The sequence below is a fragment of the Mustelus asterias genome, chromosome 2, assembly GCF_964213995.1.
Source record: "Mustelus asterias chromosome 2, sMusAst1.hap1.1, whole genome shotgun sequence".
In the NCBI taxonomy this organism is placed as follows: Eukaryota; Metazoa; Chordata; class Chondrichthyes; order Carcharhiniformes; family Triakidae; genus Mustelus; species Mustelus asterias.
Window position 1 is genome coordinate 84710060 of NC_135802.1, and position 13674 is coordinate 84723733.

The 13674-nt window shown below is 42.3% G+C and overlaps 1 protein-coding gene across 1 annotated transcript in view; it reads right to left on the reverse strand.

Annotated features, from left to right (window-relative positions):
* thsd7aa (thrombospondin, type I, domain containing 7Aa) overlaps positions 1 to 13674 on the reverse strand; it is a 398355-nt gene that overhangs the window by 131059 nt on the left and 253622 nt on the right. Inside the window, exons 7-8 of the mRNA XM_078228043.1 lie at positions 12978 to 13169; positions 8128 to 8362 (exon numbers count right to left, since the gene is read on the reverse strand). Of these exons, the coding sequence (XP_078084169.1) occupies positions 8128 to 8362; positions 12978 to 13169 (427 nt within the window). The remainder of the gene's footprint in view (positions 1 to 8127; positions 8363 to 12977; positions 13170 to 13674) is intronic.

Below are 13674 nucleotides of genomic sequence, written 5' to 3' on the forward strand. Positions count from 1 at the left end.
CAAACTCCACACAGACAGTGAACCAAGCTGGGAATCGAACCCAGGTCCCTGGAGCTGTGAAGCAGCAGTGCTAACCACTGTGCTACCGTGCCGCCCATTATATGAAGAACAGCTAAAGGGCAAATTTCAGGAGCTGAGCCAAAACTCTGCTCCTAAATCTCACTTGCACATTACCATCCCTTGTTAACATACCATAGCTTCCAGTCCCCTGCGCCAGAAATTTTAAATGATCATCCTTCTGTTTAAATCCCTGCATATCTCTATAATCTCATCCAGGGATATAAACCTTAAACCCTCTATTCCTCTATTTGTTCATAGAAACCCTACAGTGCAGAAAGAGGCCATTTGGCCCATCGAGTCTGCACCGACCACAATCCCACCCAGGCCCTACCCTCTTATCCCTACACATTTACCCGCTAACCCCTCTAACCTACGAATCTCAGGACACTAAGGGGCAATTTTAGCATGGCCAATCAACCTAACCCGCACATCTTTGGACTGTGGGAGGAAACCGGAGCACCCGGAGGAAACCCACGCAGACACGAGGAGAATGTTCTTTCCTTTTGCCCCACCAATAATGTTTTTTTTACCCAGCAGGCCATACACTGTTAAAAGAAAATGAAGACCACTCTTAAATGGACACAGACTTACTCTATCCCTTCAAGCTGTGCAGATGCAAAGGAGAATTGAAAATAACCAGCAAAGCTGAATAGAATGTGGGACTAAATGGAGCCAATGAGATAATATTAATGCAATATAGAGTAGGAACTGCAGCCACTTTTGGGTGATCAGACCTTCACATTGCACAATTAACAACTTGCATACACAGATCGGAGCATAAGTCAAACCCAAAAACACATTTATTCACAAGTTACCATTGACTACCATCCAATTGTAATTGAACACATTATTTTAAGTTAACTTTGCATGAAGGAAGGATTAGTTGGAACTAATAACATAGCACTTTATATTCCAACACATAAACCGTATGGATACTTCTATTTATGATTATTGTAAACCATTTTACTAATGATCAGTTAAAGGATAAAAAATTAAATTGAATTATAGCATTGCTAGAAAAGCAATAGTCATAACATATCTAATTAGAACCAGAAATCATGGTTATGATTGAGATGTTTTCTCTTGGTGAGAAGTGGAGGAGAATATTGTTGAAATCACAGAACAGTCTCAACGACTTCTAACATAATTTTTAAGATTGCCCATGTTTTTGAGATTAATGGTACTGTTCTCTCGGGAACAGCTCCCAGGATCTCAGACTCCTAACTGTCTTCTTCACAAAAACAGATTTAATAATCCAGAGTCTGTCATCGTAACTTCCCTCGTCATGATTTTCAATAACCTATTTAATGAGGTATAAATCTGTTTAGAAAGCCAAATGTACCAGGCTCACAGTAGTTATTCCATGTGGATACAATTAACATAAACCACATACAGTGATATGTTTTATTCCAGCTAGCTAGTTCTCTGATGTATTCTTAAGCTTAGATCTGTTTTCAGAAGTTGAAAAGGAAGTAATGCGAACTTCCAAATTTCTGCTTTTCACAAACGACATGAATCTTTTCTACCTTTGGAACGACTAGATCCAGTCAGAGCTGCTTTAAACTAAGCTCCACAATTTTACAGAAATAGGAATCAGAAAATACAACAGGAGTTAACCATTTCCAATTCGGGATTGCAGGATACTAAAAGATAGTGGTTGGTGGTGGGAGGCTCGATATTATGGGGTATGGAGGCCTTAGCTTTACTCTGCACCTAATCTGGCTGGAATACATCAAGCATGGACTCACTTGGCTCTCCAGGGACCTTGGAATAGAGGATGGTTTTAACAGAAAAAAAAGTTATTTTCTCCACTTTCAACCATCTTATAGAATCATAGAATCCCTACAGTGCAGAAAGAGACCATTCGACCCATTGAGCCTACACTGACAATGATCCCACCCAGGCCCGATACCTGCAACCTCATATATTTACCCTGCTAATACCCCGACACTAATGGACAATTTATCATGGCCAATCCACCTCTTTGGACTGTGGGAGGGAATCGGAGCACCCAGAGGAAACCTACAGACAGTGATCCAAGCTGGTAATTGAACCAGAGACCCTGGCGCTGTGAGGCAACAGTGCTAACCATTGTGAACTTTTTCATCTCCAAAATCATTTCCAACAAAAGCAAAAGGTTCAAAGATTTTTTATGAATGTGCATCTCTCTCTCTAGCTTCTGACTAATCTTTCTCCATGTTTTCTCTGAGCTCACCCATCCAGGAGACCCATCTCCAGCTCATTTGATCTCATTTCCATTAAACCACTGTCCACTCAATGTTGTTTATTGGGCTCCCTTCTCCCCCACATTGTAAATGCTTCCCTGTGCCACAGGTACAGTTCCCACCCCTTCGGCCTAGCATTGATTGCTATTACTTCCATCATTGAGGCTCACATTTTCCATAAACTCACCTCCCTAAATCTTTTCCATTTCTCATTTCTTCTCTCTTTCTGTAAGTCCTGACTGTAAAACCCCCTATTTGTCTAAGTTATTAGTAAACCTTTATAATATCTCTACCATTGGTTCAGCATTCATTTTTTCATTATACCTGGGGGGGTAGTGACTCTCTGGGGCCCCTAGCCCCTGACGGGAATTGCGATGGCCCGTTGAACCGGGTAAGAGGGTCAAATGGGGCTTCTCGCTGAGCGTCAAACCCATTGCGAGTCTCCTGGTCCGCTGCATCTGGCCTGATCAGGTTCTCACTTCGAACAGGTGAGAACCTGATCACAGCTGATTTACATACATTTGAATGTACTTAGCAGGTTTCAGGCCAGATGTTCCAGCCTCTTGGAATGCCGCCACCCCTCCAGCTCAAAATCCTGCAGACACCAATCTCTTCTGGTCCTGATAAGCAGGGACCAAGCTTTGTGGACTTCAAGGAGGTGACAAGGAGGCAGGTACTGCCTCCAACTGTGCCCAAGGCCTCCTCTGCCACTGCCAGGCTGCAGGGGGAGGGTGCCTCAATGGTTCCAGAGATTAGGGAGCTCAGGCTCGGGGGGGGGGGGGCGGGCGCTCTCCCCCCTGATGGGGGTCTTGTGGCTAGACTTAATAGAATCCATACAGTACAGAAGGAGCTATTCGGCCCATCGTGTCTGCGCCGACCACAATCCCACCCAGGCCCTATTCCCATAACATTTAGCCCACCAATTCCCCTTAAAATAGGGTCAATTTAGCATGGCCAATCCACCTAACCTGCACATCTTTAGACTGTGGGAGGAAACCGGAGCACCCGGAGGAAACCCACGCAGACACGGAGAGAATGTGCAAACTCCACACAGACACTGACTTGAGGCCGGAATTGAACCGGGATCCCTGGTGCTGTGAGGCAGCAGAGCTAATCATTGAGCCATCATGCCACCCTTCTCCTTCTTGCCCTGGAAAAGGTGGAATTGATTCCTTGGATGGTGATTTCAGGCATTTTTTTTCTGGTAAAATTCTTCAATATTTTCTGTGTTCTGTAAAATCTTTGAAGTGGCCTGGTCTCATTAAAATCCAGGCCCCCTGATCAACTGTAAGCCTTGAAAATAACAACAGCACTCCATTCTGCAGTAGGGATTGCCTTCGTTTGATTTCAGAAGTCCCAAGTGTTATCAGACCTATTTGATTGGCAGGAGTGTTCATTTTCACGAGGGAGATCCCCTTGATTTCGATCATAATCCCCAGCGACTCTGAAAATTCTTTAAAGTGCTTTGATTGACAGGAGCATTTATTTCACTGGGGAGATTGCCTTATTCTCACTCTCAATCCCCAGCTGCTCTGAAACCTCTCAGAAATGCTTTAATTGACAGCTCCAGAGCAGATCAAAGAGGGGATTAGTTTTGTTTACACAAAGAACTGAAGGTCCATTAGCTGCTTAAAGCTTTTTTGACTGACAGCTTCAGAGCAGATCAAAGGGTTCATTGCTGATACGATCAGTTCAGGCTCCATTAAGCCCCAAGTGCTTCCTCTTTTCACCACATCTGCTCTGTCTGACCCCATTTTTATTAACACTGCAGTTTTTTTCCCCCAAGTCTCCGACCCTTCCTAGAAAGCAGATATGCTTTCTAATGCCATTTTTTTGACCTTTGACTTTTTTTCCCTCGCCTGCAAAGCTTTTCATTGAACCCATAAGCTTCATATTGTTGTTTTTTTCTCATACTTTCTTGTTTTTAACTCTGCCAAGCTTCAAGATTGAATAGGCTTGGGTTTTCATCATTGAGAGAGAAGAGGCTGAGGGAAGATTATTTGAAGTACATAAACTAATGAAAGGACCTTGACAGAGTGGATATGGAGGACTTATTTCTAAAAACAGATGGGTTACCAGGAGGCATGAGTTAAAAGTGATAGGCTGAAGGGTTAAGGGGGAGTTCGGGGGAAATTATTTTAACCAGAGAATGGGGATAGGAGTGGGGGTAGAGGCAGAAAGCTTCTGAAACATGCGGCACATGGTTATTCATTAGAAGTACCATCATCTACAGGGCTATGGCCAAGAGCTGAAAAATGAATCTCTTTTCAGCTGGCAGACATTTGATAGGCTGAATGGCTGCCTCCTCTGCTATTATTCCTTATAAATGTACAGCCAATCTCCTCACGTCATCCAATGAGATCCTCAGAAGGACCTCTTATATTAGTTAAAAAGATCTCAAAATAATTTTGGCATTGACAATGAGATGAGGATGCAGAATCTTGTCCATTTGAACATTGGCTCTTCCAAGTTCCACAAGTCTGACTTTTGTTGTGGCTACCTTGCACTTGAAATTGACCTTAGAGTTATGATAATACCACACTTAAAACATGCCAGATCCTACATGTGAAAACTGTTAATTAAAGCACCAGGAAATTTGGCATGTCATCTACGAGTCTCACCAACTTTTATAGATCCACCATAGAAAGCATTTTTTCTGGTTGTATCACAGCTTGGTATGACTCCTCCTCTGCCCAAGACCGCAAGAAACTACAAAAGGTCGTGAATGTAGCCCAATCCATCACACAAACCAGCCTCCCATCCATTGACTCTGTCTACACTTCCTGCTGCCTTGGCAAAGTAGCCAACATAATCAAGTACCCCATGCACCTCGGATATACTCTCTTCCACCTTCTTTCGTTGGGAAAAAGATACATAAGTCTGAGGTCACATACCAACTGACTCAAGAACAGCTTCTTCCCTGCTGCCATCAGACTTTTGAATGGACCTGCCTCACATTAAGTTGATCTTTCTCTACACCCTAGCTATGAGTGGGAATGGAGGGATACAAAAGAGTGGTCTAGTTTGGACCAGGGAGCGGCGCGGGCTAATTGTTCTTTGTTTCTCGTTTCAAGGCTTCATTCTATGATCATCTTGCTGGTGCCAGTACAGAGCGAGACTGCGGATAGTTGGGAACCTGTCTCGGGGCAGGGAATTCAGATGGTGTTCGTAAAGCAGAAGTGGAAATGAATAGGGTTGGGAAGCATTTTCTGATCAGGGCCAGTGTGATCTCCTGGACTCGTTTCGATCACCTCAGGGGGTCGGAGAGGAATTTCCCAGATTTTTTTTCCCCATATTGGCCCTGGGGTTTTCACTCTGGGTTTTTGCCTCTCCCTGGAGATCACATGGTCTGGAATGGGGGGGTGGGGGTGAGTTAATAGGTTGTGATGAACAAAGCATCGTAGCTGTGAGGGACAGCTCGGTGGATAGGATATTAGGATGTAGATAGGCTGGAAAATTGGGCGGGGATCCTGGATTCAGGATTCAATCCTGGACCGGGGAGCGGTGCGGGCTTGGAGGGCCGAAGGGCCTGTTCCTGTGCTGTATTGTTCTTTGTTCTTTGTTTGTTCTATGACTGTAACACTACATTCTGCAGTCTGTCATTTCTTTCTCTATGAACGGTATGCTTTGTATAGTGCGCAAGAAACAATGCTTTTCACTGTATACTAATACATGTGACAATAATAACTCAAATCAAATCAGACTCTATGTGATTTTGCTTTCTTCTCATCAATGTTCGCCTTCTTAGAAACTGTTAATAAAATTTCAGTGCAATTTTATTGGCACGCTGGGTCATCATGAGGATGTGACAAGGTGCAATGAAAAATTCAAGTCTTTTTATGATGCTTTTCTCATCATTTTCAGCATCTATGACTGAGATGGTGGGCAGCTGGTCACTAGGAAGTAAGCAAGAGCTGGTATTGGGGTAACTCTCTCCCTGTGTGGGGAGTATTTGCCTTCCAATGTTTAGGTGAAATTGGAAACTCGTGAGGCAATAAATGTGCTAATCTATTCTTGCTCCTTTAGTGTATACAAGCTCAAAACGCTACCCTGATGCTTCTACACGAGGTACAATTTCAGAATTCATTCTATCATCACGGGTATGTTTGTAAGATAGAACTATTGAGATACAGTTGTCATGGGGAAAATGACAGGTTTGATCCAGTTATATGACATATTTTAAATAGACGTTGCTTAGAATATCTAATTAGTCTTGCAATTACCTAAATTTCTGGGGAGCAATTTAGTTACAGCCTTCAATGATTTTTTTTCTGACTTCTTGCTGCAGTGGAAACTGTCAGAGGTAAATCCGCAGTTATAACTCCAAAAGATTGCTCACATAAAAGATCCATCATGAAATGCTTCCTGCATTAATATGAGACTGGGTTATTCTTTCTTCAGTTATTCTGAAAGAAGGGAAAGCAGGAAATATTCTTGAATGTCAGCTAAACAGCTGATCGCCAATTCAGGAGCCTCCACATGCCTGGCATGTTTGGCCCGGCGTGATTCACTTTGGGACATTTTTTTGGGTTTAATAGCTGTTGAATGTCACTGCAGCAGTGCTGCTAGTGCCAGCAGGAAATGCACAGGTTTTCCTTCTGACTGCAGCACTTTGTTTTTCATCGGGAGAATCGCGGCGCCGGTGGCTTTTTCAATCTTTTCTTTCTATGTTAAAGGTGCTCTATAAATGCAAGTTGTTGTTGCTGAAGTGCACACTGGAATGCCAAGTATCAAATGTCCCAAGTTGTATATTTTATAAAGTCAATCTCGTTTTCCTGATAAGTAAATGATATTTATTGGAATTTATTAGATTGGCTTATAATAATAAATGCTGAATTTTATTAATAATAATTGCAAAGCAACGTGGGTTTTGAGGAATTACAAAAAATGGAATAATGAGGGGGTGAAACTGGTCTTTGGCAGTAGATTGAAACATGCTCATAGAGAATAGACAGTTTATTTGTACACCGAAAAGGAAATTGGGTGTGGTGTAACAATTATTCATTAGAAGCATGTCCTGTACTACTTGTGAAGAACAATTTCAGCTGTAAGTCTCTTTCCCTATAGCGTATTTCAGTTTGGCTGCGTGAAGCACAACGCATCTCTGTACAGACACTCGGTTGCTTGATTATGTTTAAACCTAACTCTTTGACAAAGTTTTTACTCAGCCATCCAAATAACTCCTTTTTTGGCCCATTGTCCATTTCTGTCAGATTACAGTTTGCTAAATTACTTTGAGGCACCTTTGACAATTTTTAAATGAATACATTTTGTTATTTTAACCGACAAAGTTAAAATATATCACGGTCAAGCTTTGCTTCCAACAGACCCAAGGGTGATCAACTCAACGTATAAAAAGCATGCACCAAACATATTAATATTCGTGTATATGGGTCAAAAAACATTTATGCTGCCTGCCAAGTCATTACAACAATCAACGATTGGCATTACTGCAACATGGGCGTAAGAATGAAAGACTTGCATTTATCTAGAACCTTTCATGACCTCCAGTCGATCATTGTTACATATTGAGTCATGATAGGTCACAGTACTGAATGCAATCTATTATCTGACCTTTACACAATGAATCTCTGTGCTTCAACACAGCAAATATTTTATGGTCTGGTTTCCGCCCTAGAAATGGGATAAGACATTTCAGCCACAGCATTTGAAACATCTGAACTGCATTCTTCTGAAATCAGGTTGGATCGTACCATGGAATTACTTTAACATTATTATACAATGTGAACACTTCAGTCAATAATAACAGATATTATTTTAGCTTTCTTTAACCCAAAGCAAATATTATCACAGTTTTATTGAGCAATTACTATGCCTTTACTTTTTTGGTCCCACTTGTCCCACGTTGACTCTCACACACATAACCTTTCTAGTTTGCATTCCCACAGCACAGGTTGCCTCACCGCTCCAGCTGGTGCTTGAATTAAAAGTAGCTACAGACGAGTCTTCAATGCAGGGACCCCAGTGACCAGCCTGCCAGTGATATACAGTACAAGGATGCTCATTACAGCTACGGACTTCCTGTAAGGCACTGCTGTTTGGACACTGTGCTGCTCCTGTTCAAAAACAAACAATATAAAGATAAAATGTCTTTAAAATAATATGGCCCTGATTTTTTTAAAAAATCAACAGGCATCTAGCCAGCATGAAACTAAACAAATCACCATTCATTCACATCGGGGTATTACATTCATTCTTGCTTTTATGTGGTACTGTTGTTCTCATTAATATCAAGGATTATTTTGTGACCTCAGCTCTTTATAACCTATGAATCAGACAAAGAGATAGAGAGTAATGTATCTATGTTTGCCAACAATACAGAGCTAAGTGGGAATGAAAGCTGTAAGGAGGGCACAACAAGGTTGCAAAGAGATATTACAGGTCAAGCGACTGGGCAACAAAGTGGCAGGTGGAGTATATTGTGGAGAACCGTGAAGTTATTCACTTTGGTCATAGGAATAGAAAAGCAGATTTTTTAATAAAGGCTTGAAACTTGTAAATGTTACTGGTCAAAGAGACTTGCGATGGATTCATACAAGGAACACAAACAATGAGCAGGCAGATACAGCAAGCAATTAGGCAAGCAGCTGGCATGTTGGCCTTTATTTCAGGGGGATTCAAGTAAAAGAATAAAGAGGCCTTGCTGCAGTTATACAGGGTTTTAGTGAGACCATATCTGGAACAGTGTGTGTAGTTTTGCTCTCCATATTTAAGGAAGACACGCTTGCATTAGAGGCAGTACAGCAGAAGATCACTTGAATGACCCCTGAGATGAGAGGCTGAGTAAATTGGCTCTATATTCTCTTAAGTTTAAGATTATGAAGGGACTTGACAGGGTAGATTTCGAGTGGCTGTTTCCCCTGGCTGGGAAAACTAAAACAAGGGAGCACAGTTTCAGAGTCAGGGGCTGATCATTCAGAACTGAACTGAGAAGAAACTCCTTCACCCAAAGGGTTGTGAATCTTTTGGACTTCTTCACACCAGAGGGTTGTGGATTTTTCATCACTGAATGTATTTAAGGTTGGAATAGACAAATTTTGGTCTCTCAGGAAACGAAGGCACATGGGGTGCTGGTGGGAAAGTGAAGATGAAGCCATGATCATGATCAGATGTTGGAGCTAGATGGGCTGTACGGTCTTCTCCTGCTCCTATTTCTTATGCTCTTATGTAATATATTAATTTTAAAAGTCATTTTAGTTATTTTTGTGAAAAGCTGTTTCTGATTCCACTGCAATAAGTCACTTTTTAAAAAATAACAAGCAGTTTAATTCTGTTACCAGAGGTCACCAGACTTTTTTATTTATAAAATTGTTGTATTTAATGATCTACAACTGACTGGTATTTCAGGATTTTTAATGCTGTAAATAAAAGAACTGAAACAGATTAACAACACAGAGAGAGGAGATCATATACTTGCACTCATAAATTACCACAAAATGAATGGGATTTTCCCATGGAGATGGGATTGAATGCAGGTGAGCTGGGAAAATAGGGGTCGCTGTGGCTGGATGGCTCCCCATCACATTCCTCCCTTCATGTAACTTTCCCAAGGTCAGCCTGGTAACAGATTGGCTGTGCACTCAAATTAGTTGGGCAGCCAATTAGGGTGTAGTGATTTTGCTGTATTACTAGAATTCTTCCGCTTGTAGAATGGTTCCTCCCCACATGAGGAGTAAGCTAGTTCATTAGAAGAAGCATCCATATGGCAAGCCAGGAGCTGTCAATAGTGGCTCCAAGCCCCAATGGCAAGGCACTGTGTGTAAAAGTCCGCAATTGTGTTCAATCAGGCAGCACGATGGCACAATGGTTAGCATTGCTGCCTCGCAGCGTCAGGGACCCGGTTTCAATTCTGGCCTCGGGTCACTGTCTGTGTGGAGTCTGCACGTTCCCCCCGTGTCTGCGAGGGTTTCCTCTGGGTGCTCCAGTTTCCTCCCACAGTCTAAAGATGTGCGGGTAGGTGGATTGAACATGCTACATTGCCGCTTAGTGTCAGGGGAATTAGAACAAGAACAAAGAACAATACAGCACAGCAGGCCCTTCAGCTCTCCAAGCCCGTGCCGCTCCCTGGTCCACACTAGACCATTCTTTTGTATCCCTCCATTCCCACTCCGTTCATGTGGCTATCTAGATAAGTCTTAAACGTTCCCAGTGTGTCCGCCTCCACCACCTTGCCTGGCAGCGCATTCCAGGCCCCCACCACCCTCTGTGTAAAATATGTCCTTCTGATATCTGTGTTAAACCTCCCCCCCCCCTTCACCTTGAACCTATGACCCCTCGTGAACGTCACCACCGACCTGGGGAAAAGCTTCCCACCGTTCACCCTATCTATGCCTTTCATAATTTTATACACCTCTATTAAGTCGCCCCTCATCCTCCGTCTTTCCAGGGAGAACAACCCCAGTTTACCCAATCTCTCCTCATAACTAAGCCCCTCCATACCAGGCAACATCTTGGTAAACCTCCTCTGTTCTCTCTCCAAAGCCTCCACGTCCTTCTGGTAGTGTGGCGACCAGAACTGGATGCAGTATTCCAAATGCGGCCGAACCAACGTTCTATACAACTGCAACATCAGACCCCAACTTTTATACTCTATTCCCCATCCTATAAAGGCAAGCATGCCATATGCCTTCTTCACCACCTTCTCCACCTGTGACATCACCTTCAAGGATCTGTGGACTTGCACACCCAGGTCCCTCTGCGTATCTACACCCTTTATGGTTCTGCCATTTATCGTATAGCTCCTCCCTACATTATTTCTACCAAAATGCATCACTTCGCATTTATCAGGATTGAACTCCATCGGCCATTTCTTTGCCCAAATTTCCAGCCTATCTATATCCTTCTGTAGCTTCTGACAATGCTCCTCACTATCTGCAAGTCCTGCCAATTTTGTGTCATCCGCAAACTTACTGATCACCCCAGTTACACCTTCTTCCAGATCGTTTATATAAATCACAAACAGCAGAGGTCCCAATACAGAGCCCTGCGGAACACCACTAGTCACAGGCCTCCAGCCGGAAAAAGGCTCTTCCACTACCACCCTCTGTCTTCTGTGACCAAGCCAGTTCTCCACCCATCTAGCCACCTCCCCCTTTATCCCATGAGATCCAACCTTTTTTACCAGCCTACCATGAGGGACTTTGTCAAACGCTTTACTAAAGTCCATAGAGACAACATCCACGGCCCTTCCCTCGTCAACCATTCTGGTCACTTCTTAAAAAAACTCCACCAGGTTAGTGAGGCATGACCTCCCTCTCACAAAACCATGCTGACTATCGTTAATGAGTTTATTTCTTTCTAAATGCGCATACATCCTATCTCTAAGAATCTTCTCCAACAACTTCCCCACCACGGACGTCAAGCTCACCGGCCTATAATTAGCAGAGTAAGTGGGCGGGGTTGCAGGGATAGAGCCTGGGTGGGATTGTTTCGGTGCAGATTCGATGGGCCAAATGGCCTCCTTCTGCACCCTCATGTCCCTATTGGCTTCAGGAGTCTTCAATGTAGCTCTTCTGCATTTGTGAGCACCGCATGGTTGTCAACCTGCCTCAGCAATGTCCACTCTCTCAGTTGGGCTGCAGAGGCTTCAGAGTGGCCAGTCCTCTGATTGAGCCTCCAGTCATGGGGAGCTATCTGACATCCTTAATATGAAGATCAATCAGCCACCTTCTGCAAGATTTCACTACCAATTGCCCCATCTGGCCCAATGTCAGAGTTCTAAAGCCAATGGGAAAATCCATCCCAATGAGTCCCCTACACCTACATAAGGAAAAACAATCCCATGTCATTCAAATATTTAATGGTGAGTAGTTCTGAAGTATAATAGGCACGGGTTTGGACAAGACATCAATTTACATTTTCAGTTAATTATGGTGTATGTACACCAAGGAACTATCATCTGGAGGGAAAATTCAGAAGAGTGATAATGACAGTGGGGATAGGAGAATCAAAGTATTGCACTGCATCATCTTTGTGATAGGTTTGCTTATTCATCATAAAGGAATGATGTTTATTTTATTTGTAAAACATTTATTTACTACACATTAACAGTATAGCTTATAAAGTTCATAGTCATCAGTATAGCAACAGTTCCTCGCCTGGAATTAAATTGTTTGTGCCAAATATTCAATGGCTGATGAAGCATTGCACACAGCTGGGGTCAATGACATTTAGCCTATTAAAGCAGGACATGCCCTGCCGCTTTTGGACAGTGAGTGTAATTGAACAAATTTGCCATAAGTAGTATATAAGCATCTGCTAGACAGCATGGCCTTATAACTGATAACACAACAGAAAAATATCTACCATTGCTTTGACAATCATTATTTGCTGTGTGTCAATACATTTACAGACAAATCAGGTGACTTGACAAGTATAACTTGATGGATTCCCAGGATAAAACTGAACATTAAGGTAAACAATTAGAGTACTAACTATATATTTATTCATCGCATGAATCCCTGGTGAGCTATTCCTAATTATAGTCAGTGATGTACCTCAATCAACCCACTTTATTCTCTAAATGTGTAAAAAAAATTAAGTTACCAAGCGATTGGAATATGCGTAGATCACATTAGTTATTTTAATTACACAAAAGCCACTAATTCTTTGTTGTTTACAATAAAAAAAGTACAAAGGAATCTGTACGGTTTCACTGATTGGTGGTCATACCTTCTGCTGCATACGCTAGAATTGAGCGTGCACGCATTTGTTTGCCCTCGGTGGTCTTCCCAGAGCAGGTATATGAGCACGATGACCATTCTGACCATTTGCTAAGAACACAGTCTTTTGGGCATGGTACTTCACACAATGCCGGGACTGGATAGATAGCTTCTCTGCACAAATTTCTGTCGACAACATCTCCTGTGAACAGAAGCAACACAACAATAATTAATTAGAGTGAAAGGAGAAAATTAGAACTCACATAGACAGAAACGTAAACATTTGAGAGAAATCTAATACCCTAATAAAAATTACTAATATATCATTTCAATTTTGAATATTGCCTTAGGATTAATAAAATCTGTTTTATTTTCCACGAGCGAAGCCCCAGTGAAATAATGACCAGATCAGATACTGCCTTAGGAACGTTGGTTCGGATAAATATTGACAAAGATACTGGGATAATTTCCCTACTCTTCCACAAATCTTATACATGCACCTGGGCGGACAGATAAGGCCTTAATTTCAAGTCTCATCTGAGAGGTGCTGTACTCCCTCAGGACCGAGCTTGGCTTTTAGTCTGAATTTACGTTCCAACTTCTGGAGTGGAACCTGAACTTCACGAGTTGGTCTAAATGGTCAACTTGCTGCATTTATTATTTTCTTTCATAATAGTTAAAAAAGACGCTTGAAAATTGTATAAATA